The 27,629-nt window shown below is 33.6% G+C and overlaps 1 protein-coding gene across 6 annotated transcripts in view; it reads left to right on the forward strand.

Moving 5' to 3' along the window:
• LOC148236572 (uncharacterized) overlaps positions 1-27,629 on the forward strand; it is a 392,594-nt gene that overhangs the window by 39,230 nt on the left and 325,735 nt on the right. Inside the window, exons 1-2 of one of the 6 annotated variants that reach the window (XM_088182117.1) lie at positions 8,855-9,091; positions 9,177-10,535. The exons of the other annotated variants lie outside the window; for them this stretch is intronic. Of the exons in view, the coding sequence (XP_088038243.1) occupies positions 10,524-10,535 (12 nt within the window). The 5' untranslated portion in view covers positions 8,855-9,091; positions 9,177-10,523. Of the gene's footprint in view, positions 1-8,854; positions 9,092-9,176; positions 10,536-27,629 lie in introns of those variants that run through there. 6 annotated transcript variants of the gene reach the window in all.

The following is a 27,629-nucleotide window of genomic DNA, read 5'->3' on the forward strand; positions in this document are numbered from 1 at the left end:
TTATTTGCAGACTAAAAAAATCGGTAGCTAATACTTTATTTTTATAAATAAAAATTTGAGTGCCGCTGTCGGGGCTCGAACTCGCAACCTCAGAGCTACTAGTCTGAAAATAACGCTTATTTATAGTACTCCTCTTTAACCACATTTAGTCAACACCCGTTTAATACACATTGTTATTAAATTAATTATTTAAAAATAAATAAGACATGAAACGCTACGTTTTGCACAAATTACAAATAAAAACTTTTTGGGGTTTCTTAACTAGTATAAATATTTTGGGGCGTCGCAATTTTTATTCAATGGCTCTTTTATTGGTATTATTTTAAGTAATTCTAAAAAAATGTAGATAAATGGAAAAAATAAAAATAAAATATAAAAGGATTTAAAATTAGATTTTTAACCTAAAACCACACGTTTACAGTCTACATTTGGTAAATTACATTTTAGTTACTTCAACATGTCTTATTTTTTTGTAAATTTTTGGAATTTATTATCGCCCGCTAAAAATTGAAAGTAATGTTTTTTCCCGATAAAAATGCAATATGATGATTACTCTAAAATTCTGATAAAATGTATTTTTTTAAATTAATTTACAACCGCGTTAATTTAAAAAAAAATCTTATACTAAATTCATAGCTGCATTTAAAGCAGGTAGTATAAAAAGGGACAGAGATTTGCGATTAACACTGAAAACATCGTTTGATAATGTAAATTTAATGACCGACTATAAAAATTATGATAAGCAAAAATTTCTTTTCGACCTTTTTCGGTCATTAAAAAATAGGAATGCAAAGATCGATGTCTTATGATTATATAATTGAGATAAAATCGCCGGATAAATGGAGCAATAGGCAATATTTTGATGTAAATGCTGTAAATGTATCATATGAATGTGTCCATAAATTAATTAAATCTTTCAGTAAAAACATTTTTAATATATCATGTATCAATTTAAAATAATAAAATAATGCTACAATACGGATTTTAATATTCTTCACGCTCGTTTATATTTTAATTATTAATTATTAAACATTTTTCTTCCATAAACACTGATCCAAATTGTTCTCAACAAAATCAGTAAAAAGATTTTCCATATTTAAATATACGTACATATATACTGTAATAATATACATATATATAAACATTTGAGAATTCTCGAGAAACTGATTCATAGTTTCTCATTTCTTGGGATGTGGAAATCACTGGAAAAAGAGAAATACTCGTTAAAAAGTTTTTTGGCGGACGAATGGTGACCAGATGAGATTCAGATTTGGCCGCTGTAGTAGTTGTTTATTGAATTTTTTAGAATAGTTATGTTTTTGTTTGTATAATGGCCTTCATGACGCATTGAAAAATCTTGTCACATCATGATGGTTAGATTTGTAATAAAAAAATAAAATTATGAATGAGATTGGCGGATGAGGCGCTGCCGGTCGTCGTGCCTTTATGGGCAGGCAAAGAATGTCTCGCCACCGCCACGTTATGTTTTCAGAGTGCCTTCTAACTTGGTCAAATAAATCGGATCCCCACAGTTTTAATATATCTTATAAGATGATTTTTGTGATGTCGTCTTTTATTTGCAAATGTTAATTGCTTTGTTTTCAGGGTTTCGTCACTTACTAAAGTTGTAATTGTAACAAATGAGATTTTATAATTATTTATTGGAATTAATTTTATTTTTTCTATGTACATTACTTGTATAAATGCTAAAATTAGAACTACATCTATTATCCAATGTCCCATAAGACAAATAATTACTATGTATGCTTCAAATTAATTTTATGACCACTTTAATCATCTTGATAGCGAAACGCTCAATTAAAACTCTGGTCTTCATCAAAAATAATTTAAAACAAGGCAGTCAAGCGTTAAGCAGCAACCAGAAACACCTAACTGCATTTTCACTAACTGTTTACACTCAGTCAAAAATAATTGAGCTCATGCAATTCAAATTAGGCAGTGTGCATATTTATGCATGCATATATCTACGCAAACATCATGTACACATGTAGCTAAATGTAATTTCATGATATGGGCATAGTTGGTACGTGCATGCGAGATGAACGCTCTCACACATTAAAAATTAACCCTTTGCGAGCGTTTGAAGGTTCATCTTGGTGATTTATTCAAGTCGCAAAGCGCCCGCAGAGGAATATTATCCGCGTGCATAATTTAAAACGGGACGCGTATTTAATTAACGACGCCGTCTGTGCAATTAATTGCGACGCGCTAATGTCGAACGCGATATTGTTTATGGACTCCCATGCAAAATTGTCAATAATTAATGTCGTTGTTTCATATTGTATGCTAAAACTTGGTGCGATGATAACAATGAACAAATTCGAGATGATACGGTCGATTTGACTTTGAACAATGGAACGGTCGAATTTTATTGTAATGTGCGAATAAGGCGATACAGGTCCGTGCAATGGGAGATTTTAAATTATCAACTCGTTATCTTGGTTGCCATAAAATTTATATATTGAGTGAAAAGGCAAGCTACGCACTTTTAATCCCATAAATCACTTTTGTAAGAAGTAAAATAATGAATTTTAAATAAGCTTTGAACTTATTTAAAATCACAAGGGTTTTAAGATATATTTTTAATATATTTTATAACTGATGATGAAAAATGCAGTCTTGTCTAATATCATGGTTTGCATCATGTCTGTATTTCATGCTGGCTCTCCGCTACGACACCTAGCAGATTGACTCGGATTTAATATAGAAACAATTGTATCTTAACTGCGTGCTTTTAACCCATTTTAAACATACGTATTTTGAGGTTTTAATTGTGATAAAACACAATTTAAAAAGTAAAACATTACTTAGATGAATAATTTAATTTAGATTTTTTTAATTTAAACAACATCTCAAAATATATGTAGTTCTTATATTTTTTTTCGTTGTCTTTAGAATCAAAGAGCATGTTTAATAGTGTATGACAGGATACAACACATTCTTTACTAGATATGTTTTTTTCTTTTTCCACCAAGTAACACATGCATCTGCATTTTTTACAAATCATCTTTAAATGCCTCATCAAAACCCATTCATAAACGATTTTCCGCCATAACACACATGAGTGCGCACCCACGTGAAAATAGACGATTTGATGACATTTGTCAACATGCGCCGCGTGTCAAAAACGACACAAAAATATCGCATATGTGCTATGTATAATAGAATAAAAAAGCTCGCATTCTCACATTTTACCACTTTGACAATAAGTCGCACACGAGGCCTTGCAGAAGATTTACGATCATAAATAGAGCACGAGGTCCTTAGCGTTGAGTTTTATAAACATCCTCACAGTTTTTATCGCCACTTAGGTCCTAGCCATTTGTCATAGCGGCCCGTTGATTTATCATTTATTGCGAAAGCAGCTTTTTAAACCCTTTTTCATAAATACAAACCTGGAGACCCACCCCCAGGCTTTATTGTAATACATCTGCACCCCCCCTATATGCACATTCCCTTCTGCTCCCTATACAAACATTGTATGTACTATATAATTCATGAGATGTTTGCTTTTTTATTGCCATACCGTACTTCCCAAGAAAATTTTATTTGCTACGGCTTAAGCGTTCAATAGATTTGATTGCGATTTGTCACACGGGACATTTTTTTCGTGTTTCAATCTGAGACTCTTTTATGGCATCTTTGATGGTGTTTTTATAATCCTTTACAATACCAGTGGAGGGTTCAGGTAAACGTTTAAATTAATTATTCACGATACGTGCGTTTTGGTGTGAATTTATAATCGCTTTTGGTATCGGGATTGTTAATAAATTTCGATGAATAATAGGACGGACTTTGTATTCATTTAAGGTTGTTCATAATTAATTTTACAACAGTTTCGTATAAATTTATTGGCGATGCGATACGGACAAAGGTGTTTGATTTGATGGATTTATGGGCCAATTATAATCCTACAAAAGCTGATAGCGAATATCCTGAATTACCCGACAATGTTATAATATTATAATGAATACATTATTAGAACGAAGGTTCTGATAATAATTCTAAAATCCATTACTTTAATTTACATAATTCATGTTTAACACAATATATTTAGATATTTAGCTGATTAATTAATTGATATTTTTGTATTGTACTTTGTCACATGAGATTCATGTTTTTTTCATAAAGCTCTTATTGTGAACATAAATACTGTATCTACTGAAAGCTCGCTTCACTATCAAGCTTTCTACGTTCTATTAATGCAAATTGCAGTGAGGCTTTTAATTATTATAAATGATTTTTATACTTGCATGTGGGTGTAGGTGTATAAGTATTTACATATGCACATATAAATATTTATGTAGGTACACCTATATACTATTTTGATGGGTTGGGCCAGTGGTCGGCAAACTTATTAGCCAAAGAACCAAATATGCACATTACAACGATTAAAAAAAATTGAGAGCCAAATCTATTTATCAATTTAGCAAACCTTTATTATAATTTTCCAAATCAACACAAAGACGTTCGAATTTAGAGCTCCATATTTCCTTGTTTTTTTAAATCTGGTGCGAATGCCCGTGGATATTTGTGCCAGAGCCGCATTTAAGGGGCCAAAGAGCCGCATGCGGCTCCGGAGCCGCACTTTGCCGACCTCTGGGTTGGGCAATTCGTTCAGGTTAGAATTGAATTCTGTCAGTCAGGTTGAATTCAAGTAGATTACTACAATACAAACTAACCTTTAATGCTACTGAAGATTTGATGTTAATAAATGTTTGCAATGGAGCACCGTAAAAGGCATTTAATTTATGTATATATTATATTTAATGAAAACGATCTGATCTAAATTTTGAAAGTCTTAAATTTCAAGTTCGCATTACCTTCGCCATGACAATTCAAAAACAGTTACTCAACAAAATGAATGATTTTATTACCGTAAATTTTATGTCGCAATGCTACTAAATAAGCATCCAAAATATTAGTGTTTTTATTAAAATATATGACTAAAAATGCGGGCGATAATTCGAATATATTTATATTTTTTAAATATAAAAGCATGACACATATTTATTCATTAAAATAAAGTTTTTGTTTATAAAAGTAGTTTCTATATTTTTACGTTCCCCTATATACAGTGTAAGTTTTTCACTTTTTAAATCGCTTCTGAGCGGAAATTGCGCGAAAGAGTGGTGCGCGGGCGACAGCGTGTGGGAGTTGTTGCGTCATTGGAAATTTAGTCGCAATAGAACGCAACACGAGGGAACAAAGTGCGTTCTAAGTAAAACAGTTTTATAAAGACAACGATTCTTATGTAATTGTTCGGCGCCTGTTTTGCGCTCACTTATCTAAATATAATCAAAATATTTTCGTCGATTACACATTTATGAATATTGTAGCCAATGTTCTACAATTAAAAATAATTACTTTGAAAGCTTCATATAGACACAAAAGAGTACAGACGTGCATGTTTAGCAATGTTAAATCAACCATTAGCCATGTCGAAGCGTACACGCACTCTGTGTGCCGCGAGATGACTCTTCGCGAAACCCACCGAAGGCTCTTCACAAAGAGGAACGCAGCACCCCGTAGCCACCATTGTTCGGTCCATTTTAATTATGGATTTCACGCTCAACGTTCATAAACCATGATATTTGCATAAATGCCCCGCGCGAGTGTGCACTTTTTTAATTACCGACGCCGGTGGGCGCCCGGGGCGGTCGCAGGACCCGTTTCTGCCCTGTCCTGGCCCGGCCGAAGCGAAAGCGTTAAACTGCTGCGAGATTACATCGTTTAGTGCTTGAAAACGCGTTGCCATGATAGAGTGTAATTTAATCACTCTATTAACGATGTCAATGATTGGTTATCTGGCCGTGATGTATTGAACCGGTGTGGGCATGTAGAGCTTTTTGTGCTTTTATATGTACGATGCGTGTGCGTGGGTTATTTTATATGATAGAACTAGGGTTCTATAACAGATATAACTTGACAAATTCATTTTTATTTTATGTATTTCATATATATAAAAAATAATTGTTTATTATATATAAAAACTAATCCTCAATTTCACTTGAACCAAAATGTGTCATTAATCGATTTTAAATACATTGCTAATGAACTATTCGTGGTTAAAATCTAAATGTAGTATTTAGTAAGTATTGGATATATTCTATAAATAACAGTAAATTTTTAAAATTGTATAAAATATACAAAGTAAAACAGGTTTGAAAACAATATTTATGACTTTTACAAATAAAAAACGTGTACTAAATAACAAAAAATAAGTGACTCATTGCTGGAACTGAATCACACCGGTTTGACCATGTATAATTTGCTTAATTGATTATTCATCATTCAGTTACACAAATTTATTTTTAGAACGCATTCTTAATGGAGATAAAACTATAAATATAAATCATAATTAATATGTAATGCATGTAACATGAACAGATCAATGTCACAAGCTCTATGCATAATCTCATTGATGAGACATGCCATGTCACGTGGACCACTAGATCCATTAATTAACGGTCAACCATGACATCCCTTTAATCGACATTATACATTTAAAGCAATAAAGGATATCCGTTTCAGCTATGAAAGCTTCAAAACAATATTTAACTATCTTTTCATATCGTATCGCAAGAGCGGAGAAAGTTTTGCGGAGATTTACATACATGAAAAACAAGGGAGCACATTCTGGTGCGTATATGAAATTATAATAACGATGCATCATAGGGGTTTTATAGTGGTATTATTTAAATTTCTGGTGGCAAACTTGAATTAATCACATACATCAAGAGCTGGCAAAGTTCCCTGGTGTTTCCTCGGGGACGCTCCACGTTGACACGTTAACTTATCCTAGTCGAACGAAGAATGTTATCCTTTAGAACCTTTCAAATCTATCAGCTGTTAAAATGTATCTTAAGAGATAATACGAAAGCTTTCGAAATTAATTTAGAGTTAAAAATATCGCGCAGTGTTCGGTTTTCAAGTGTTGTAATTAGTCATGCGTTAAGCTGAGACATTAGTTTGATTTTGTGTACATTTTGTTGTTGAAATATCTTGGCAACTGTTTTAGATAATTATAGACTAAAGCAACGAATAAAATGTCATTTTTTAAAATATCAATATACGGTTCTCTGTATCGATTAATCCCTGTATTGTAAATATAACTATAAAAATGTTTTATTTCATATTTTTCTATATATAATATAAGCAATGAGAAAATAAATAAAACCTAAAATTCAGTATTTATATTATCCAAATTAAAAAGTTTACAGTAATATACAGGGGAAATAAAACAGAATAATAGTTTATTAAATTATTTATTATTGCATGTATAATAATAGTATAAACAATAGGCACCTCCACCCCCTTCGTAGTCCGAATCCTCTAAAGTAATTACATAAGTCATTAAATTTATACAAAACAAATACTAGGCACCTCCATCTCCTACCTAGTCCAAATCCTCACCTTTACTATATTATGTAAAATGAAATCTATATTAAGTAATTACATAATATAATTAGTCATTTAATTTATATAAAACAACTACATACTTCAATATTAAATGTATATACAAATACATTAATTTTATTGTATTAAAATATAGCTAAAAATGATATGTAGGTTTTTGATTTACATCAGCTAAGAAAAACCAGCCCTATAATCGGCGAGAGTCTGGCCTTTGGTAATTACAATACTCAAAGGCACAGCCCCCACACTGCATGGTGTAAGAATGAAAGTAATACAATGATTTTGTGCATCGCATGAAGCGGTGCTATCCACAAATACTACATCAGAAGCAAATGGCAACTGATGTGCCCGTTTCATCAACGGGGTTACCACAACAACTGCCAACGGATGGATCCTCCTGTGTTTTAATTATATTGCCTAATTATCTGAAACAAAAATGTTAATTTGTTAATATTGTAACAGTTTTATAATATTTAACAATAAGTACCTTCAATGTATTTCCAGAACGTGGACCTAAATGTGTAGATCTCCATGTTGCATACCAATACAAAACAGTTCTATATTTGGGGTTGATAGATGAATTAGCCATTTCTGTTGAATTCATTCCATATTTTAATTCTAATTTCTTTTCATGTAGATTAATGGCCTCTGTGATGTCTAAGATAATAAATATTTATAGTTGTATCATGTTTTTTGAAGTAATAAATATGTAATACCTAAATTGTCGTTGAAATATGATTTAAATACAACTCTAGTTTCAGAACTAGGTTTTAAATGATATAACACTGCAGCAGAATCAATAGTATGATTGTGAGTAAGATCGAGCTTCATAATAGCAGGATAAACATTCTGTAAGATATAATATATGTATTGTACATAAATTTATATTATTATAATGTATACCTACCTAAACATGCACAAATACACACCTTGACGTATTTATCACTTTTTTTGTATTAGCTGTAGTAAACTTGATACGAATATCGTTGCTAAGCAGTTTGTTTTTTTGAACGTATTTGTTATCACAATTTTCCGATGGTTGTTGTGATGGCAATAAAACAATTTCCTAGAGTTAATATGTATGTTATCCAGAGTAAATATATATATCATATATTAAATTTGATTATTATAAAAATAAAAACCTCCAAAGGATACGCGATTGCGTATTCGTCTTTCGAACGATCGTCCAAGCTGTCATGGAATTGTCGGCATATTCCTTCATCCATTGATCCAGGTGTTCAGCATTTAACAAATTAGCTCGATAAGTATTATTTTCGAGCTGAATGTGTTGAAAAGAAGCGGGAAGAGCGTTCATATTTGCGATGCGCGAGCGCAACGCGTGCGAGGACGTCGCGTCCCCACCCCCGCGGTCACAGCGGCGTATGAAGCGACGCCTGTGAGCATTTGTGGAACTAGTTTCGGCGTCGGCGTGAACCGTTATCGCGACGTCACCGTGGTGCTCCAACAGTTTTGTGAATTCGCGTCCGGTGCAGCGGGGATGAACGTAGACATAGTGCGGGGCCATGGGGAAGGACACGCGCAACCCAACACAAGCTATTTTGGCGCCGAGCGATATGGGGGGCGCTGCGAAGGCGCATCATCTTCTAGCTGATGCCGTGGAGCCGTTCTCCGGAGACGGCGATTTCGATAGGTGGTACCGACGCCTCACCACGAGGACGACGTCGCCAAGTGGTTGGCCACGTTTCTCCGGGGCCGAGCACTCGACATTTTCGGAGCGCAAGCAGCGGCCGCCCTGAGCTTGGCGTTCGTGTCGTATGGTCGGTTCGTCCAGCGGCGTTGGGAAGCCGACGAAACCGTCAATGTGTTCCAGTGCGAGCTGCTCAAGCTCTCGGCCTAGGCCGGTGTAGAGAGTGACGCGCTGTTGGCGACCCACTTCATCATAGGGCTTCCGGAGCGGGCATCGCGGGACTACTTTTCAAGTGACATAGTGATAAGAGCGCGAGTGACAATGTCGGAAGAGGCCGATGAAGATTCGCGCCTAACGGTTTCGATAGTCGCGAGACGCGAAAGTGCGAGTGCGAGTGCGAGTGCGCATGCGCGTACTACAGTTTAGATGCCATCGGTGCGTCGGTGGCCATTTTGTTCGCGAGTGCAAAAATCCCGCGTCCACCCCCCACCCACGCCCTCGACTGCTGGGTGTCCGTTCGTCCGGAAGTGTGCGTCGAACGGATGTCAAGACTCTGGAAGATTTGCGGTACGGAGAGTGATGACCGCGTAGTGAAAAAATTGTAGCAAGTGTTTCGGAAACGCGGCTCGCCCCGAGAATCGCTCATGAATGGCACCGCGTTTCGATCCCGTGTTTTCCAGGTTTCGGGCGGCCTACAGACCGGTAGGCAATGGTATTGTAGAGCGGAACCACCGGACGGTGAAGCAAATCGCTGCTAGGAGCCGAATTTCACCACTGCAGCCAGTGGCGTCATCCAGCAGATAAAACAGCTGTTCAGACAATGTTTTACATATATTTTTGCATGGCCGAATAAAATAGTGTTACGGCCGTGCATGGGTTTTTTCTGTGACAGATGAATCGGCGCGGCGCTGACGGCGTGTGGTCGTGCGTCAGCGTAAGGAGTCTGAGTATGTAAACTCTGATAATAAAGCGTTTCAATAGTTCTTGAGGCGTTTAATTCTCCAAAGGGGAGAAGTCGCAACAACAGCGAAGATGCAGCCCGTGGATGGGTGCCCGTTCCGAACGGGAGACGCGGTCTTCGTGAAGCTGTTCGACGGAGTGGCTCAGAGGACGCGTCGACAGCGTGGACGGGATGCCCAGACATGTGTTGGACCTGCGCAGAGTTCCGGAGCAGCCAAGAGAGTTGGCAGTGGATCACCAGGATCTGACAACTCTGTTCGAGACAACGGAAGCTGCAGAGCCAATGCAGACCGAAGGGGACCCGCCAGCAGCAGAGTCGCGTGCAGCGGACCAAAAGGAGGCCTGCGCGGTTTCAAGATTTTGTGTTGTGATGTGGACATCAGTGGAGTGTGTGGTGTGATGGTAACCCCGGTGCGGGGGAGAAGTCAGTAGCAACATCCGGTGCAACATACGCACGTGGACATAACGCAAAGTAATGGGGAAAGAGGTAAATAATAAACTTAATTTTAGTTCACTCTATTATATTTTATATTAAAATAAATAATAAAATATATTATCTAATAATGTACATATAATTAATATTTTTATATTTTCTTTGTTTCAGGTAAGAAAATTTGTATTAGCATCCTACAACCACCCTAATAGTAAGTATATTTGAGAATATTTATAAAAGCATCATTCTTTTTTAATCATATTTTTTTCATAATTGACTTATAAACCAATAATGCTACGTAAAATTAGTAACAATTTTAATTATTTTGGTGTACATATAAAATATTAAAAGTGAAACACAAAATGTGTATTTTTTCCATAAATATATTTTATTAAAAAATATTTTACCATCAATTAGTAATTTACACTGCTATATTACAATTCCTTGTAATTAAAAAGCAAGAAATTTTGAAATTGTATTGATTTTCAGATGGTTTATTTGGTTAAGACAAAGTTTTTGTTATGGTTGGTTTTGCAAAAGTTGAAAAATGTTTTCCGTGGGTACGTTTATAGGCTCTGTGGAGAGAAGCGGCGGCTTCTGCGATCTTCGCTGGACTGAAGTTGAGTCAGCCTCATCTTGATTGTAGTCCAAGCTCTTAAAGTTCGGATGATTTGAACTCTGGAGTGAAAGTGAAAATGTTCTTAGACAAGCGTCTGAAGGAAAGTGAAGACAGGAATTTATTTATTAGTTGCTCACGTCTCCGTATTATTATCCATAGTCCTCCTTCAGGGGAGATGCTGTTCTTTTGTCTCTTTTTCGGTGGAACGAGCAATGAAAAAAGGTGGCGAGTTTTTTTTAAATTACTGTTAGTCGCTAAATCAACTTAGAAACTGCTTGAAACTTAAAAAAGTGGATGCATGCGTTATTTTTCTGAAGGCGATGGATATTTTAATCATTTCTAATATATAGCGTATACTTTGCAACTTGAGCTGTTAAGAGGTTTCACACTCATCAATTTTTTTATAGAAAAAATGCATATTTTTGGTTCTGTTTTTGATGTTCTATATGCACACTGAGATGTTTCAAGATATTAATGAATAATTTGAAATTACCGCATTGTGTAATATTTTCTATGATTAATTTATGCTGTGTAATTTTTACCTGAGTTATTTCATCATGTTACGGTCTATTTGAATCGTTATTCGTTTAACTTTACTAATATATTTGAAATAGATTTAAAAACATTTGATTCAATGAGAGAAAATTAAAAAAATTAAATTTAAAGAAAGAATAACTTGTAGATTTAAATTTATTATAACACACTGATGTAAAGCAATATATTGTATAGACTGCTGCAAAAACAAAGATTACTTATCAATTTATTTAGTAAAAATTTATCTTTTCTATTTAAAAAAAAATAAATTAAATTAAAACTCAATTTTACATGATTCAACACGTACTTTAAATCATTTTTAGACATCGGCTAGTATGATCCTTGTTATGTATTTATATTATCTGAATATTTCAATAAATTAAAAATCCCACACAAATCATTGTGCTATTATGCTTTAGTTATGTACATATATAACAGCTATACTAACTAAATTGTAAACAAGATTGCTCATATAATCCACACGTAACAGATACACAGTTGCTTCGCTTTCACCCTATATGCATAATCCAAAACTCATCTATGTACCCCACATAGTTTGGAAGCTAATAGTACTACTTCGAATTTGCCGCCGACTCGCTGTCACAATCTGCCGATGTGTATCGTTTTTATTAGTACAGCACTATAATATGTGGTATTTGTTCGTCGCCGATCTGATGGGAGGCTACCACTTCTATGTTCCTATCTTCCTACGCTGCTTTTGTATTTCTATCACGTATAGTGAAACCTTTCCTTTTGTATTACTATGCTGCTCGACCGCAGCGATAGTTTATAATTATGGCTGGCTGTGTGATGCTGCGGATATGTGTTTTGTATTTGAAGAGGAGATGCATCTCTCTCTTCCATCTCTTGTGCTCCGCCACTCCTCGATCTTTTGCAGCTTTCAATAGTCGCATTATCATAATGCGCACGTTGAGCTCGATCGGCTATTAACAATTGATTTTGAATACAGTCTTATGGATTCAATACAAAAGATACAAAAGAGATTTATTTTATCGTGTACTTATTTATAATGTATTTTTTAACCTTATTTATAAATTTAAAAATATATATTGTCTGGCATCTAATATCGAGTAATCGACTAGTACTTTTTACATTATATTAATAGATACTAAAAATGGTAAAAGTTACACCAAAACACTATTAAACGAAACATGTATGAGATAAAAAATTCCAACAGCTAGGAATCGTTCATTCATCCTTTTATTTTGATACTATACAACGATAATGAAAACGAAACGTGTCCACGACAGGTGATTCACGAAATCTGAATCACATTTTATTACATCTATAAATTCCGCCAGATTGAAATCTCTTTCAAAGGTGAAACAAACGTATACACGCGTATGTATTATACCTATATAAAAACTCCTCTGGCAATTCGTAATTATTATCTATGTGTCCATTGTGAGCGAAGACATTAACATTTAATAACACGTTCGGAATAATTGTGTTGCTCGTCAGTTGGCATTATGTATAACATTTTTTACTTTCGTATTAGTCTACTAAGTCTTTTGGTGTGTTACAGTTTATAAAGGCGGAGCTAGAGCTGTCAAATTTTATTGGAAATTTGCATTTTTAAATTGATACGCCGCGTCATGGATTGCCTTTAATTCGTTTAATGGTCGCGCGGTTATATTTAACGGCGAAAAAAATGTGTGGGACTTTTTTGTGGACCATGGTGATGAAACAGGAATCAATCGAAGCGGCAATACAGTGAAAGTTGATGGATAATATGGATGCGCCGCGTAACGAAATATTGCTTGGATTAATTGATTGTATCCGTTTAAACACACAAATCAATAAAATGTAATCAAGTCATATTTACATACCACCGAGTATCAGTAACCGTGTTTTTCGATTACAATTAACTGTGGATTAATTATTCAGTTGTGAAATGCGGTATGTGTACTTTATTGTATAGACTTTTTGCGTGCTTCACGATATTGTGTATTAGTTTTATATATTATTTATAATCGTGAAACCCTACACACGTGTTAGATTTTAATAGATAAAAACTCGCGTTTTCAATATCGCATGTTGACTTTTTACTTTCCATAATTTTAATTAGAAATACCATATAAATTTAAAAATTGATTAAACCTGCCATTAGTTTCACATACCGTTTTTTTTTGTGATTTTTTAGTCGGATAATCTAGATGGTAGTTGTTTTTAAATAAACATCTTAAATGCACTGATGTTAAATAAATAGTTACAATATATTCTTGCAAAAATATACTAAATTTAAAATTACCTACAAAATTCTGTTTTTGAACAGAATTAAAATGGGCGACTGTTATCTGCATTTATTTATTTACTAATACAAACAGGGCCGCTGAGAGCGAACCTAGGCGACGCGCCGACACGATTTTATTGCTTTTGACATGAATTTTTGCCTTCCGCGAAGTGATAATTGTTTTTTTCGCTCTCCTATTGACCAAAATTCAGTTTAAATATACTTTGATTAGCCCTCTTATATTAGAAGCCCATAGTAATATCGGTAAGGATAGCTATCATATTTTTAAAACATAGTGTAATATTGAAATGCAGATAAACTGTGGAGCAATACGTGAGATGCGAGGTCTGTTTGTACTTATTCTTCCGCTTATTTTCCCCATATGCGTATAAATCAAACATGTTAATTAATTTTTAATTTTTTTTTCTAAAACCGTGTTATATAAAATGTGTTGTACAAAAATATGCCACAATTCATCAACCGTGTTATATCAAAACAGTTATATAAAACCTTGTTATACGTATATATTATTACATATAGAAAAGTTGAAAGTATATAATTTTATTAGCACCTGTCAGAAAATTTATATTTTTACTGGTAAAAATATATATCTACTGTTAAAAATGTATTCCGATATGATTTTACTGAAATAATATATGATATTTTAAAAAATATTTTCGAGATTGTTTTTTCTAGATTTTATTTTAGGAATAATCATATGAAACTGTATGTTTTATTTATTTATTTTGCTGCAATGAATATATAGTTGTCAAATTACCGATAATATAATCTATAAAAACATTAAATTTATAGAATTCAGCTAGTGCTGTTGTTGATTTTTCATTTTTTTGCTTCTTCCTTAAGTATTTGATCTGAATTATCAGATCGAATACCTAAATTTACTGTTACTAATTAACATTCGTTGAATATTTTCTCTCGTGTCTAATATTTCTTAACCATTCAAAAAGCAAAAAAGTCAATAATAATTTGCAGTTTTAAAATTTTAATACACACGGAGCAGTGTCAAAAAATACAATCTGTCCCTTTGAATAATAATGTTTATTGTGAAAGTACTACTTAGAAAGTGGGTGCTTTTGAAGGCAATGTTCCGCTCCTTTTATTTCTTGTATAATATATATAAAAAAAGGCTAAAGGAACTTATACCTGAAATACATCAGTATATAAGTACATAGGTACATCTCAAACAACTGTAGTTTAGTTCAGATTCATTATTTGAGGTCGGTTTTTACTTTTTTTATAAATATATTCTTGCTATGATTTTTTCCAGAGTTGGCCCTCTCAAGCCCCCGGAAATTTGCCCCCTCTCTTGGCAGGCCTGAGTATAAGTAGCATAAGCTCATAACTGATTAATATAAACCTTTCATACATACAGGAGAAAACCGAACCAAAAGTTGTAAACATAGTGTTGTACAATGATTTGGCGACAAGGGATGCTTGCTTGCCTTCAATAAAATTATATTTATTGGTTTAATTTAATTGTTTTTAAATGTTACAATTTCTATGGGGAGTGTACATCATCCAACAGAGCACGTCAAACACAAGCACCATACATCTTAATAAATAAATTTCCACAGTTTCACGCCATAAACGAATATAAATGGCTACGTGGCGAGTTTATTGGTATTCCACAGTGGTAACGACGCGTTAAGACCGTAGCTGTTTATACCATTCCGATATGTGCACACATACGTGTATGCGCCGCTTTACCTGGTCGATATTTTACCCTTACCCCATGGAACACCACTATCCATCCACACTACCCATAATATATACCTCTGCGTCTGGTTGTTCCGACTCTTCCTCGGCTGACAGGGAAATGATTATGCGCCTTTGTTGATCTTACCACATAATAACTATGCAAATCATTTCAATATTTCGGTTGAGCGATTCCGTTTTATGATGAGTGATGTAGATTCGCCAACGTCAACAGCCATGGGGCGAACGCCAGCAATCCTCGGGTTCTTTGGATTGTGCATGGTTTGAATACGTATAGGTAGACTGCATTATCGGTTGACTGGTTGTGTATAGGGTTATTGTCGCTTATTCAAAGACTCAAGCGTGACCGTGATTGTGGCGGCGCACTTAGCTTATAATTTTACAAAGATATGCTAAAATATTGGTAGACTGAGGTCGCGACTCGTAATTATATTTTCAACTTTGATCCTTCTATTGTATCGCGTTATTGTTTTAAGAATTCAATTTATAAGTAATTTGAATAATAAAGTTTATAAGTTACTTATAAAATAAATGCGAGAGATATTTGGAAAGAAAATTACCAAGCCTCAGTCACAGCAACGTTTGACTTTTTGCGACCCGTTTCTTCTGCGTGAAAAAAATAAATTGACGCAAAACTTTATCGCCAAATTGTTACTACTTATAAGCAGGCAAAGCGTAGTAAAATATTAACGTGAATTATTAATGAAACCTCGCATTTAGTATCAAAAAGAGAGTAGACGTAGTAAGACCTTTTTTTTTACATATTTATCTATTGTAAATCTTTAATTGCAACGTAACAACGTGGCAAACAAAATTCAGTGGCTTAACTGTTGTGATAATATACCAAGAACACTCTGATAGATGATTAATGGCTAATAGACTAAGTGATTTTTTAGTCAATAACCAACTCTACTAAGCTTCAGTAGCTGCAATGTTTAGCTTGTATTGTGTGTTTCAAATAGACATTTTTGAAATGGAAAAAACTTCTGTCGGCAATGACCTCATAAAAAAATAGAAAAAAGTGTTTAGAGGATCTGATTTAGAAGAAGTGACATTTATGACAAAAATGCTAGAAAATCGTCCATTGCCACCATAAACTTAGTTTTGATAGGCGTTTAACGATCAATGAACGCCATATATAATTCCAAGATGTGTCTAGAATTGTTCTTTATGAAACGGTTATCGGAAACTCGGCGTTCTAATCAATAAACTCGTCCCTTGATTTACCTAAAGGTCTATATTAACTATGTTCAAATTAAATGAAAGGTATTAAGATTTATTTATAAGGCAATCCCGAAAGGAAATATTACAAATAAAATAATATTTTGCTTTTGTATCTTTACTATTTAAATATTCATTATTGGAGTAAAAAGGAATATGCAGTAGTTTACCGACTGTTATTTAATTTAGGAGTACATTTTTTGCATTTACCGCCCCTTAAGATGGCTTTCAATTAGGCAATTACCCAATTCGCCGCAGTTTTTGAGCACCGTCGCAATATCGCCGGATAATGCAATTTCGCCAGGGTATTGTATATTCCTGTTGCGCTAGTGGAAATTAGTTAATTTAACATTTGCGACAGACGGCTGCGATACGTGTTCAGATTTACAAGGCACGGTAATAGCTAGCTGAAACTGTGGGGGAACTGAACTCCGGCGCCGCCCCGTGAAGAAAATTAACGGTCTGGGACACTGGGTGGTGGAGAAGAGGGAAAGAAGAACTAGAGAGTGAAAAAATTAAATTTGACCAAAATTGACTCGCCTTTTTTGCTTTCAATCAATTACTAGGCCACGTTCCGGGATAGGCCTAAGGTTGTCATATCGGCGAGGGCAACAAACTGCTAACGCCCGTATAAAATCGCCGGGATAAAGTTTTCCCGTGTTTGCAAGGACGTGATGAAATTTTGATTTAGTGCTTTTTTCCCACCTCTCCCCATATATACGCAGCCGTTGTATAGGGGTAGGCAGCTCGGAGACTGGGTAGTTTTGTATCGTTTTTATGGTGCACCCTCCCGGTTTTTGCGCGCTCGAGTGTGGTGCACCCTTGTGTGTGCGTGGCGATTATTTTGCACGCCTTTACGCCAAGAAATTTACACGTGCTCTCTCGTCATTAAAAATAATAAATATGTTAGCATATAATAAAAATAAAATATTATAGCTCAAATATAAATAGTAAAACGCTCTTAAGACTGTAGCGAGGCAACCATATTTATATTGCTACAATGATGTCTTGTGGCTTGTCTACACTGCAATGACACATCGAGAATATTATCGATTTAAAGAGCAATATTAAATACGATATTTAGTTGTTTAAAACAATATTCAAAATTGTATAAAATCATTGAACCGTATCCTACTTATTTGTAGAATATAATATATAATAAATAGTTTTGATCACATTCTTTTCATCACTTTTGGGTTTTAAGGCCAAAGAAGTGTGACTTTGCAGCCAAATAGATGCTAGAAAAAAATAACAGCTTATTAATTAGTAAAAATTTACCGCAATATCGAAACAGTGTCGTATCATAAATATGGTTCTTGGAACTCAAGAGTATCTTCGCTGGTCTGTCGAGTCGTATTTGTCAACTGAGTGTTCGAGTGATACTTGTGTCTGTGCAACTCTCAATGAGTCTACCTCAATGCCTCTCCAGAGACTGCCCTAATATGACCAAGAGGTTATTTTTTTTAATGACCGTGACACGAACCAATTGTATCGCTTTTTGCTTGAATACATTTCTAGAATATGTTGATGCCTTAAAATAAACCACAGTTCGGATGGTTACTTTGTCGATCGGTAACTAAAGAATTTGAAGAACAATGGCAATAGACGTAGTCAAATTTACTGTCGTTGCCGCGCGTCTTCTTATACAAACGATTTTGCTATCCATGCAATATTTTCTTTGTTAATACTCATATTTTTGTGGTAATAAAATCTTTATTCCGTTGTGTGATATGTGGTCTAAGCTTTCGTAGTCTGTGGGAGATTTCTCTTTTCGTTGTTCAAGTGGTCATTATAGTGACATTTAAATTGTGACTAACGTTACAGGTAGTATAAACCAGGGGCGTATATTCAGGGTGTGCTAGGTGTGCGGCGCACACCCGCAAAACCATCTAAAATATAAATTTAGAAATTTAGAAAATTTAGGGCGTAAAGCGACATCATTTTGCATACAGTAGTATGCAAAATTATAAAATTTTAATATGCAGTGTATAGTATGCATTGGTATTTGTTATTCGCTCTGAAAGTTTTCGCGCGAGCGATCGTTTTGGAACAACACATATAACGCGCCGACCTTGCACGCGGCCGCTGACTAAAGTAAATTGTTCCGAGATTTAACGGCTGAAGTCGATCTGTCGGCTGGCAGCACTCAGTAGTAAAATTGGTCTCGAATTTGGTGCGCGTACTTCAAAAACTCTTGCGTCCGTCGCTGCTTTTTTATTACATTATATCACAATAACAGGTCACTCATTTTTTATATTTTGGCGTAAAATAGTTAATTATCTTATTTACATATGATCAATATTTAATTTTCTATTCTAGATTATATTTTTTTATTTACCCCAATAATGATGAAGAATACTGTTGAAGATATTCTGAATAATCCATTTTCAAAAAGAAGTTGTGAAATTAAATTGAAGATAATCAAAATTGCCAAACCACGTCCACCTCTTCCCAATTTATTTATGAAGCATAAAGACAATAAATGTGAATATACAAGACATTTTTCATTTTCATCATATGAACGAACTGAGTGGTTAACAGGCTGCGAACTTCGATCTAGATTGTTCTGTTGGCCATGTATATTGTTTTCCAAAGAAAGAAGCGTGTGGAGTAAAAGTGGATTTGCTGACCTTAGTCATCAAACACAAAAGAGCGCAGTCACACGTTCAATCATTTTTTTCTCTCAAAATGTTTGGAAAACAACGAATTGAAGTCATGATTGACGCTCAACGTAAAGCTAATATAAGTCAACATAACGAACAAGTTCATAAAAATAGAGAAATATTAAAAGGAATGATTGACGCAGTAGTATATCTAGGAAAACAAGAACAACATTTTCGAGAGCACGATGAATCCTGTAATTCACTAAACAAAGGAAATTACCTTGAATTTTTAAATGCACTTCGAGAATACGATTCTGTTTTGGATACTCATTTAAATACTGCAACGGTGTTTCGTGGTACTTCCCCATCCATACAGAATGACATAATTGAAGCAATTGGTGATGTTATTAAAGATCATATTAAGGAAGAAGTAAATTCAGCAAATTTTGTCGCTATTATTCTTGACGAAACTTCAGATATAATGACGAACTCTCAACAGTTTTGCGTTTTGTTTATGAAGGTAAAGTTTACGAGCGGTTTATTGGCTTTACATACGTTAGCTCTGATAAAACAGCCGATGGCTTATTTTGCCACGTTGTAAATATAATTGAAGAATTTCAAATTCAAGAAAAATTAGTTGGACAGACTTATGATGGGGCGAGTGTAATGAGTGGGCATATTAATGGTTTGCAAGCCAAAGTACTCGAAGTTTATCCATTGGCCATTTTTACACACTGCTATACTCATGTGTTGAATTTAACATTACAACAAGGTCTTTCCAATATAAAAGTGTGCAAATCATTCTTTCAAACTTTAAATGGATTGTCTGCATTCTTTTCGAAATCTTCCAAACGAATAAATGCTTTACAAGAGTTTGTAGGTAGAAGACTTCCTTCTGTTACACCTACAAGATGGAATTACACATCACGGTTAAGTAACACAGTGCAAAAATACAGAAATGAATTTACGGACTTTTTTCGAGACGTCGTGAAAAATTGTAAACTATGGGACCCCGACACTGTAATAAAAGCACGAGGTTTTCTTAGCTTTTTGGAAGATTTTGAAACAAGAAAACTTCTCCACATATTTTCAAACCTTTTTGGAAAAACTGATGTGTTATACAACATTTTACAATCCAAATCTTTTGACATATTATATTGCTGTAAGAAAGTTACCGAAATTTTGCAACAACTCAGACATGAACAGGAAAATAATTATGAAACATTATGGGATTCTTATGTAACGGAAGAAAATTATCCAAGACTGAGTAATGATTTGCTTGTTGAAGAAAAGCACGCGTTTAGCCAACTATTTAATACAATAGTTGATAATATATGTAAGCAAATTGAATACCGTTTTTCTTCAATGTCCAAATTGGAATATTTTCACCTTCTGGAGAAAGAAAAATATGAGCAATATAAAGGAAAATTTCCAAATGAATTACTTACCAAACTGCAACAATTCTATGGAACATTATTTGATTATATAAGTTTAAAAAATGAGCTTGCTGTTCTTTATCATTTGCCTGAATTTGCAGAGAAATCTGTTCATGAGCTTGTACAATTTATGAACACAAATAATCTTGAGTCAGGTTTTCAGGAAATAGATAAATTAGGCAAACTAATATTAACTCTTCCAAGCAGTACTGCTTCAGCAGAATGTTCATTTTCTGCTCTGAAACGAATTAATAATTGTTATCGAAGTACCCAAGGCCAAGAAAGGCTATGTGGCCTTAGCGTGATTTCAATAGAAAAAGGGATCCTTATGGACATTAAAAAGAAGAGCACTTTTTATGACAGCGTGGTAGAAAAATTTATGATTAAAGAAAGAAGATTAGATTTTATATATAAATAATTATAATTTGATGTTTATTGGAAATTTGATATTTTTATATAATAATATTTTAGATTAGGTTTGATGTTTATTTATTTATTTATATATGGGAAAAAGCTGTAAGGCAGTTTAGGCATGCCAAAACCTCGGCTGATAAAAATGAAAAAATGTACGTTTTTTTTATTTTTTATAGTACACCCAATATTAACACCCACCGTACGCCACTGGTATAAACCCCCGCAAAATTAAAAATATTCATTATTTATATATTTATAAAAAGTTATGTGTAATTTTTTATTAAAAAAAGTGATTGATTTTTTTGATGGGGCCAAGTTTTTTGTGTCAAAAACCTGTGTTTTTTTAAAATTTCAATTTTTATTAATGCTGATATAAGATCCTTAATAATGATACTATATTTGCATTAACACAGTAAGTTCGAGAGCTATCCATTTCACCATTATTCATAATTTAGAAAGAGATAACAAGTTTGGGTTTACGCCCCTTCTACCTATTAGCACTGAAGCACACGATACGAATATACGTTCGATGTTCTTATCATTACTACTGTTTAAATTTTGAACAAATTTATAATAATCATTACTACCATATTTTTTTATATTTATCAATCAATCAGAGTAATGAGTATCGAGCGTATATCCGTATCGTGTACTTTAGATGTAATAGTAGGGCGTAAACACAAACTTGCCATTATTTTTTAAATTATTTACAATAATAAATAAAAAATCACAATATAATAATAATGCAATTAAAATTACCACTACATATAACTATTTATTTTATATAAAAATGAAAATAATAATAAAAATTTACACGGGAAAAATACCAAGAATAAAAGTTAAGCATGCATTAGATACAGTTCAAAAATATAGACTCCATAGTGGAGATTTTGCTTTATTATTGTAGTATAAATACCACGAAATAAAATTTACATTCATGCATAATGTAGGCAATGTTTTCTTAGTGTCTCCGTTCCTGTTCATAATTACTTAATACTTGTGCTACTTCTTGTGAATTTAATTTTAGAGAAAAATGACATTTTTTTGAATATGTAATGACCCAAAAATATATTTATTGCGTTTAGCAACGTGAAAACTCAATATAACGTAATTAATAAACAAAATTTATTACACTTTTTTGACATGGAAGGAAATTATATTTACAACGACGAACGACGTTGATTAATATTTAATTAAATACTTTGAAAGTAACGAACCCTCGACCCATATTTTAATCTATGTATCTGAAACGAAAAAAATATTTCTTTTAAATACATAATATTCATATTTTGCTATTATACTTTATTGTTACAGTAATCTTCAACCCTTCACTTTACCAAAAAAACGTACACTGATTTAGTAAAGGATTATGCAACTACACGGTAACTGCGGTTGGTCCTGTGATTTTGCGCAAAACCCAGAAAAGCTTTTTCAACGAACATAAACTACATTATCACTAATGCGCGATATCTGACGCGAATGCCAGAGGGGTGTAGAGAATCTTAGTAAAAGTAAATTCGACGTATCCTACTTGGGCTTGTTCTCCTTCTTCTCCCAAGTTCCAAGTCTACGACTTCGCCAGAGGCTATCGGCATTTAAATGCAAATACCCGTGCAGTTCGTACAGCCTTAATCGCAGATAAGAAACCTATACGGAGCCGGCCTAGATAAAATGTATTCTCAGCCATTCCTTAGCTTTAGCTCTTTGGCTTAGCTCTTAACTAAAACGCAAGGCATGCATTCGCAAAAAAGAATAATAAATATATCGGTGTTACTGCATTGGTGATTTTTTTTCAAATACTATTTTTTAAAAGTAGATTGAAAGATTCATATTGATATCAAATGTAAGGTTAGAATGTGAATTATTAAAAAAAAAAATATTAAATAGTTAGCTGAATATTATTATTTGTGCGTAATTATTAAATTTCTTTCCTATGTTTATGCTGTGTTTTCGTCTGACGAGTTTCCTTTGTATGCCTTCGGCTGCCTAGTGAGTCGAGTACAAGAGAAGCAAAACGCATTTGGTATTCCGACTATGCTCTTGTCTTCTCATCTTCTTTATTACGTCAAACCGGGGCATTTGATGCTAAGATGCTTCAGAGATCATCTCGGTGAGGTTGACATTCATGGGGGCGCGCCGCAGAATGGAATTAACATTCTTTCCCTTAATTCGCGAAGCCCTGCGAAAATTGCATTGTAAATAAACGAACGGCCCTTTTTTGCCGTTCGGTACGAGACTAAAATTCATTACTGTAAAGGTGTGTTGTTCAGATAACGAATTAAGTTCTGAAAATTTATTTCAGAGCCCTACGAGACGTTGCGAATGCGAATTATCATCTTATTTATGGTTAGCGCACATTCATGAGACAACCTGTTAATTTACGTCCGAAGGTGCCGTTATCTCGGAGCGTACATCACGCGGATATAAACATTTTAATACACTCTATTTTAATTATTCAAGATAAGATTGTAGTTCAGGGAAGTCTTAGAGAGAAATTATGGCGACTATATTTTTTTATTGATGTCGCTTCAATGAGAGTTTGATTAACGCCGAGACAAATTAGAGGGATTATATAAGCGTGCCATTTATTATTACTTGGAATTAAGAGTTAATTTTCTACTATAATATCTTTATTGCGATATTAACGATAAATAAATAAGGAATGGTTAATGATGAAAATAAGCTCAAAATATTGTATACCCTTGAATATATTACAAAAATTTAAACCACTGTTCAATAAAATCAGTCTTTTTTTGCAGTTTTTTGGTTGACCTTTAATCTATTTTTTAAACAACGTTGCTTTTTCTTTTAAAAACATTTATAAACTGTGGTTTAAATGGCTTGATATAAACTTCTTATGTTTTTTCTATCTCGTTTATTACAAATGTTTTTTGAATCCTCAGAGATTTTTAATCGCTTACATAATCAAATCCATATTCTTAATATAACTTATAAAAATGTTGTTTTGTTGCTTTTTTGAGGGATAAAAATTGGTGGTAACATCTAAGGGTAAGATCTGACGAACACAGAACATAAGAAAGATTTAAAGTGCTGGTTCTATCCTAGTAAGTCTTTCACAGTATTGAACATTTTCTAGACATTATAAAGAAACTTTTGCATAGTGCTATTTTTTTACACTAAAGACCTGAAGTAGCTTATTGTTTAAAAATGAATACCTTATATGTATGATTTAGCTCGATTTAAAACATTAATTTTGCAAAAACTATAAATTTAAAATTTATTTTTTATTTTTCCTATTTATATATAATTATTTACTATTATAATTTCCAATAAAAAAATATGATTTTTTTTGGAACACTTGGCAAAAAAACACCCGCATGTTAAGTGATTAAAAATCAGCATTCTTTCTCTCTCGTTGTATGGTAATACACTTGCACAATGAAAGGACCAGTAATAGTGGCTTACCTATATTCATAATCAATTTTTGTCGTCGGCTTATAACATCTAAAACTATATTGTGTAGTATAATACAAATAATGCATAACCATACTTTAATTAGCGTCTTATTTTGGTTCACGTTACATAACCTATACGATACAAAAACATATTCTTTGCTATATGTATTATTTTATATAAAAAAACGAATGTCTTTGTCGTAAAAAGGGTTCAACTGCAATACAATTTTTTTCTTATCACAGTCCATTTTTCCACATTATTTTTTTATTGTGAAATTACCGCCGCCATTAAAACAGCATGTATCGTAAATTATACAACACATTTTTGACGACTAATATAAATATTTTTGATTTATCGCCAGAGCGATGTGTTTTGGCGCGGCGTCGGCGATAGCGGGCACGCACTCCAGCGCTTCTAAGAGCGTGTCGCTCGCGCCACAGTTTTGGAGCCGATGCGTGCCGATATTGGCAAAGGCCGCCGCGGAGCGTGCACATTTATCTTGGCACGGTGTGCGGAAAGGCCGCAGGATATTTATGATCTCACTTCGGCATCCAAATATCAACATGCCAGGCCGCAATTGCGGCCCACGTGCACACATGCACCGATCGCTATCTGCGGCCAACGGGGAGGGAAACTCGCAGAATTGCTGTTAAACAGGCATGAAATTATCACTATAGGTAACGACTTAATTTTGATTGAATAGACCAGATGTGCTGGATAGGAATATCAATATGGTTTTAGGACTCTATAAAAAGTATTAGCCGGTCCAGATATGCAGGTCAATTTTTATACGGCCTCGTTAATTTGATGAGGTCAAGTGAGCTCCAGCAAATTGCTCATACTTTATTGATCGATCGTAATCTGATGTGAAATTTGTTGAAGGCGGTATATAATTTTGAACAATTTATGTATCGCTACTAGTGCCAGAGTAAATTGCAAATTTAATTAAACAAAATTATCGAATTAAAACATCACAAATTATCAAGGCTTTGATACAATAACTATAAAAGCATATCCTCGATGTTATACATGTGGGAATATATTTGTGTTAATCCTTTAACTTATGTGAGGATATTTGAACACATACAATTACATTTACTAATTATTGTCGGTTAAATAAAGACAGCTGTTAAATTATATTATTCTTACATACTCTATTTATTTTTAGTTATGTTAGCTTTTCAATAAAATATCAACGTGCTTAATTAACTAAAGTACATAGTTTTTATTTGATTTTAAATAAGTATAAGTATAGTTAATATAAGTAAGAGAAACGTTGCACACATCACTAAAATAACCAGAACATAGAGAGGCTTTGATTTTTTTTGTTTCACAAAAGTTGAACTGTATTGTGCAAATATTATTCGATTGCTTATACTGCTACTATTCAGTAAGGTTTATACTAAATAAGTAGCTTTTTAATTTTTATATTTAAAAAATAATAACATTGTTCCAGGAAGTCTGTTCATTTCTTGTGAAATACATATTATAACTTATAGAATACAAAAAACGATGTTTTATCAAGAAATAAAAATAAAACTCGATTTAAACTTGTACAGCATGAATTTACTTAGAAAATACATTTTAAATAAAACGATGTACACGAGCAAGAAGCGCACTAAGAAACATAATAAGAATTTCTTCTGAAACACTCTTTTGTACACTTATTTTTATAAGCCTTTTAAATGTTACTGACATTCTTCAATTTTGCCCTTAAGAATATTGCTTTTAAAAGCGACGCGTACTGAGAATATTTATAATTTAATTCTATTTCCCTAGAATACTGCTTATTTATCAGTATGAGTGGAATTTAAAACTTTGTTACAACTTGATAAAATCTGTTTAAATATCTTACAATTGAATCAATATGTGACAACTCATACAAACTTACTTTTAAATAAAATAGCTAATATATATATTGTGCTATATTATTTTTTGATACATAAAAAACATGTGTATGTTAGTTTTTGACTTGTTTAAATTTGATAATGTCTGAAAATAAAATTAAACAGTGATAAGCAATTAAAAAAAAATTATACGATTTTTTCTTATCTTTTACGGTGAGATACATTCCCTTTCGCTCGCTCGCGTGTTAAGTGACGAGAGTGAGTGAGAGATAAGGGCGTGCGGAACGCATATAACGCACGCCAGTATCTCACTCACTCTCGTCCCTTAACCCGCGAGCGAGCGAAAGGGAATGTATCTCACCTTACGCGCCTGGTATATACATACGTTAAAACAAGTTGCCGACATTTGTTGAAGTTTAATCTTGCGGCATGTATGTGTTAAAAATAATCTTGACTAACATGATACATAATTCGAAATCGGACGCAATTAATGAGAATAAATCAAAAACACATATTAAAGTATTTACTATTTATCAATGTTATATATATATCCCAAAAGCACTTACATATAACTTAATGTTATATATATCTCAAAAGCACTTACATATTTCTACAATATTATACACATGGGTTTTTGGCAGTAAAATAAAGTCAACCGTCTTCGGTACATTTGCACATATAAGACCCTCTTACAAACACCGCATCAACAGGGCAAACAATGAGGCATATTTACATAATAATTGTGCGTAGTATTGACTTTCTTAGCTGAGCTCGTGGCTCAATTTGCAATATTCGTAACTCGCTGCTCGGCGACATTAAGAGCCCTGTGATGTGTGCAATAAATTTTGCCGGAATTGTTTGACCCTCATTGTTAACTATACCGAGTACATATTCTTGGGCACACAGTCAAGTGGATGTACTTGCCCAAAACCACAATCTTTCCCTAGCCAAACGTTGCTAGAGATTAATTTTCGTATTACGCACACGCGAAATCTTCTGGGTGTGTTTTGGATTAAAGTGATACACACTACGTAATTAAGTTTATTGTTTATATAAATTCTAAATT

The sequence above is a fragment of the Plectrocnemia conspersa genome, unplaced genomic scaffold, assembly GCF_051122295.1.
Source record: "Plectrocnemia conspersa isolate PC_06_02 unplaced genomic scaffold, ASM5112229v1 ptg000003l, whole genome shotgun sequence".
Lineage (NCBI taxonomy): Eukaryota > Metazoa > Arthropoda > Insecta > Trichoptera > Polycentropodidae > Plectrocnemia > Plectrocnemia conspersa.